Genomic DNA, 2,789 nt, shown 5'->3' with positions numbered 1-2,789 from the left:
TATAGAGATATATATATATATATATATATATATATATATATATATATATATATATATATATATATATATATATATATATTTAGTTAGTTAGTTAGTTAATCTGTATGGTGTATTTCACCACTTCAAATGTTGTTCTATTCCAGCATTTACTCCAACAGCATTTGTCCATTTCTCCACAATTCCCAGCATGAACAAAAAAATTAAACTTATTTTTAAATGAATGAATAAATAGACGTATTAAAAAAAAAAAGCTCGGTATTTAAACAAACAAACAAATAAATAAATAAAAGCAAGCTGCAAGTAATATAATTATTATTTCCATAATCTAGGGGATTGTCACATGAATGGGTTTTCACTATTTCATATTCCATATTCAAGTTAATGTTCCATCTCTAGTTTCTTTTTTCAAGACGTGGTTTCGGTTTTTTACTAGAAAGGCCCTATTAATTCATGGAGAACGTGCTTTAGCTAACCAATTAAATTTATTAATAGTAGAGTCCACAGTTAAGCAATAACACTCTTCAGGTTTACTCAACATGTAAATGTGTATTTTCCCGTAATGTTGATCCAAACTTACCTTCTGCTCTGGCAATATTATGCTGATATGCCGCCATTATGAAAATCAATTTAACGAGCATATGCATGTCCACTTGTCCCGGAGAATTCAGAGGGAACGCTGACGGGTAAATCCACATGAATGTGTATGAAATAACAGCGCCAAGCAGAGAGGTGCGACATTTATACGTGTTTTAAAGGAAACGTCACTTTCTGTCTTTCACTTTCACTTTTGAGTCACGTGCAGGGAATATAGCCTATATGTAGTAACTGAAGGAAATGCTTACAAGGCACTTATAATTCAAATGGGGGGGGGGAGTGTTACAAACTGTTCGTGCATAGATAGCGTCCCATAGGTTGCAAAGACTTTAGTCTTTGAACTAAAACCTAAAGAGATATTCTTTATAAAAGTTAAGACTTGTCCATGCCCTCCTAAAACGCCTCGTTTAAACACGCCCCCACATGTCTACGTCACTGTGTGGGAAGATTTGCATAACACCACCCAAATGTTCACACAAAGAAAGAAGGCGTAACTTTGATTCTCACTGTAGTATTGTTGCTGCAGCCATGTCGTGGAGACGCTGTGTGTTTCATTGTAAAAGCGAAGCTAATTTGTTTGCCCTTCCAAAAGAGGACGATATTCGCTTCTTCATGCCTAGAGCTGATCCGTGCTGGTCGTTGAGGAAATACATCAACTTCACGCTGTCGAGCGACGGATCGGCTTTCACCGTGGACGAAGCGGAGTCCTGGTAATCACACGTGGTTGCTGAAAGCACGCTCCTCACTCTAGGCCGCTGTGTGTTTCGTTGTGAAAGCGAAACTACTTTGTTTGGTCTTCCAAAAGAGGACACGACTAGAAATCAGAGGTTAAGTTGTATTTACAACACCATTCCAGAACAGTTCAACCCAAATATTAAGATATGGAGGATTGTTTCCTGAACCTACAGAGTAGCCTACAATGCGTCTGTGCAGATAGCACAGCCTGTAAAATGTTTTTTTATATTTACATCTGATGACAATATGAAAAAGTATTACATTAATAAGTTTAAAACAAATAATCTATTGGGATAAAACGTTGCATACAAATTAGTTAACTGAATGTATTTCATTTTTCCTAAAATAGTAATCCCAGCCACTATTTAGCCAAATGGGAGATTGAAAAGCCTTTACAGATGCCTTCCCTAGTAAAAAATAAATATACAAAAATGTATTAGAAATACATTTATTTCATGCTAAGTATACTACAAATACATTTACATATTATTTACACATTACTAAACTGGTAGGCCATAATTAAAGTCTGCTAAATTGGAACAACTAATTTTGTACTTAATGCACTTTAATTGTAAGAAAGTAGTGCTGAAGTCCAACTAAAGATATGCTGAACTATATTTGATTGTGTTAAGAGTGAAACTATTGCAAGTATACTTTAGGAACACTTTAAATGTCTTGCATTTAAAAGGCCGATATTATTCAAAGGTCATACAATCCTCATCAATAATTACATTAAAACACATTTTAGGCTTAATATTGAGAAATGTGCATTGTGCACAAGTAGTACTTCAAATAAAGTTTAATTATAATTTTTTATATTTATATAAGTATAGAGTAACGTCAGAAAATAGACAATAAATGAAGCAAATAAAATGTTAATTTCAACTAGTATGAAATAAATGTATTTTCAATACAGTATATTACTATTTTACTAGAGTTTGTAATACAATATTTGATAGCAAATACCATTAACTGAATGATACTTAAGTAATAAATTGCATAACTAATTATTATTAATAATAATAATAATAATCCCTTCTCTGCATTCTCTCTCTTGTGGCTAAGTGGTAACTGAGTGCCTATATGATATTCCATTATAATGTAAGTTATTGCTTACTTCCTGCTAGCTACACCTCACTGACATTGAATGCTGGATATTTTCATTTTCTCCATCATCATGAAGCTCTTTGTCACAAAATAAGCTTGATAATAGATCTTCAGTAGTTAAAAACGGCTGTCTTCTCATGGTTGACCTACCAGGCTTACTTGTTGTGTCAGCTATTTTGACTCATGTGCTATCCACGGGCTTTACCCTACATACATTTCTCAATGCCAAAGTGGCGTAAGTGCAGTTATGCTCTTTTGGCACCAACTGGCGTAGTATTTTCAGTGTTAAGTCTTTTGGTTTCTAATGAATAACTCCAAAATTATTATGAATTCACTTGTGTCCATTTCACCCA

The 2,789-nt window shown here is 33.6% G+C and overlaps 1 protein-coding gene across 1 annotated transcript in view; it reads right to left on the bottom strand.

Moving 5' to 3' along the window:
* Window positions 1–614, bottom strand: part of LOC107567656 (uncharacterized) — a 33,201-nt gene extending 32,587 nt beyond the window's left edge. Inside the window, exon 1 of the mRNA XM_016253366.1 lies at window positions 578–614. Coding sequence (XP_016108852.1) covers window positions 578–614 — 37 coding nt within the window. The remainder of the gene's footprint in view (window positions 1–577) is intronic.
* Between the last annotated feature and the right edge of the window lie 2,175 nt (window positions 615–2,789).

This window comes from Sinocyclocheilus grahami, unplaced genomic scaffold (genome assembly GCF_001515645.1).
Source record: "Sinocyclocheilus grahami isolate Dianchi unplaced genomic scaffold, SAMN03320097.WGS_v1.1 scaffold1178.1, whole genome shotgun sequence".
Taxonomy (NCBI): Eukaryota; Metazoa; Chordata; class Actinopteri; order Cypriniformes; family Cyprinidae; genus Sinocyclocheilus; species Sinocyclocheilus grahami.
Note: the sequence above shows the minus strand (reverse complement) of the source record. Positions and strands in the feature narration are given on the sequence as shown.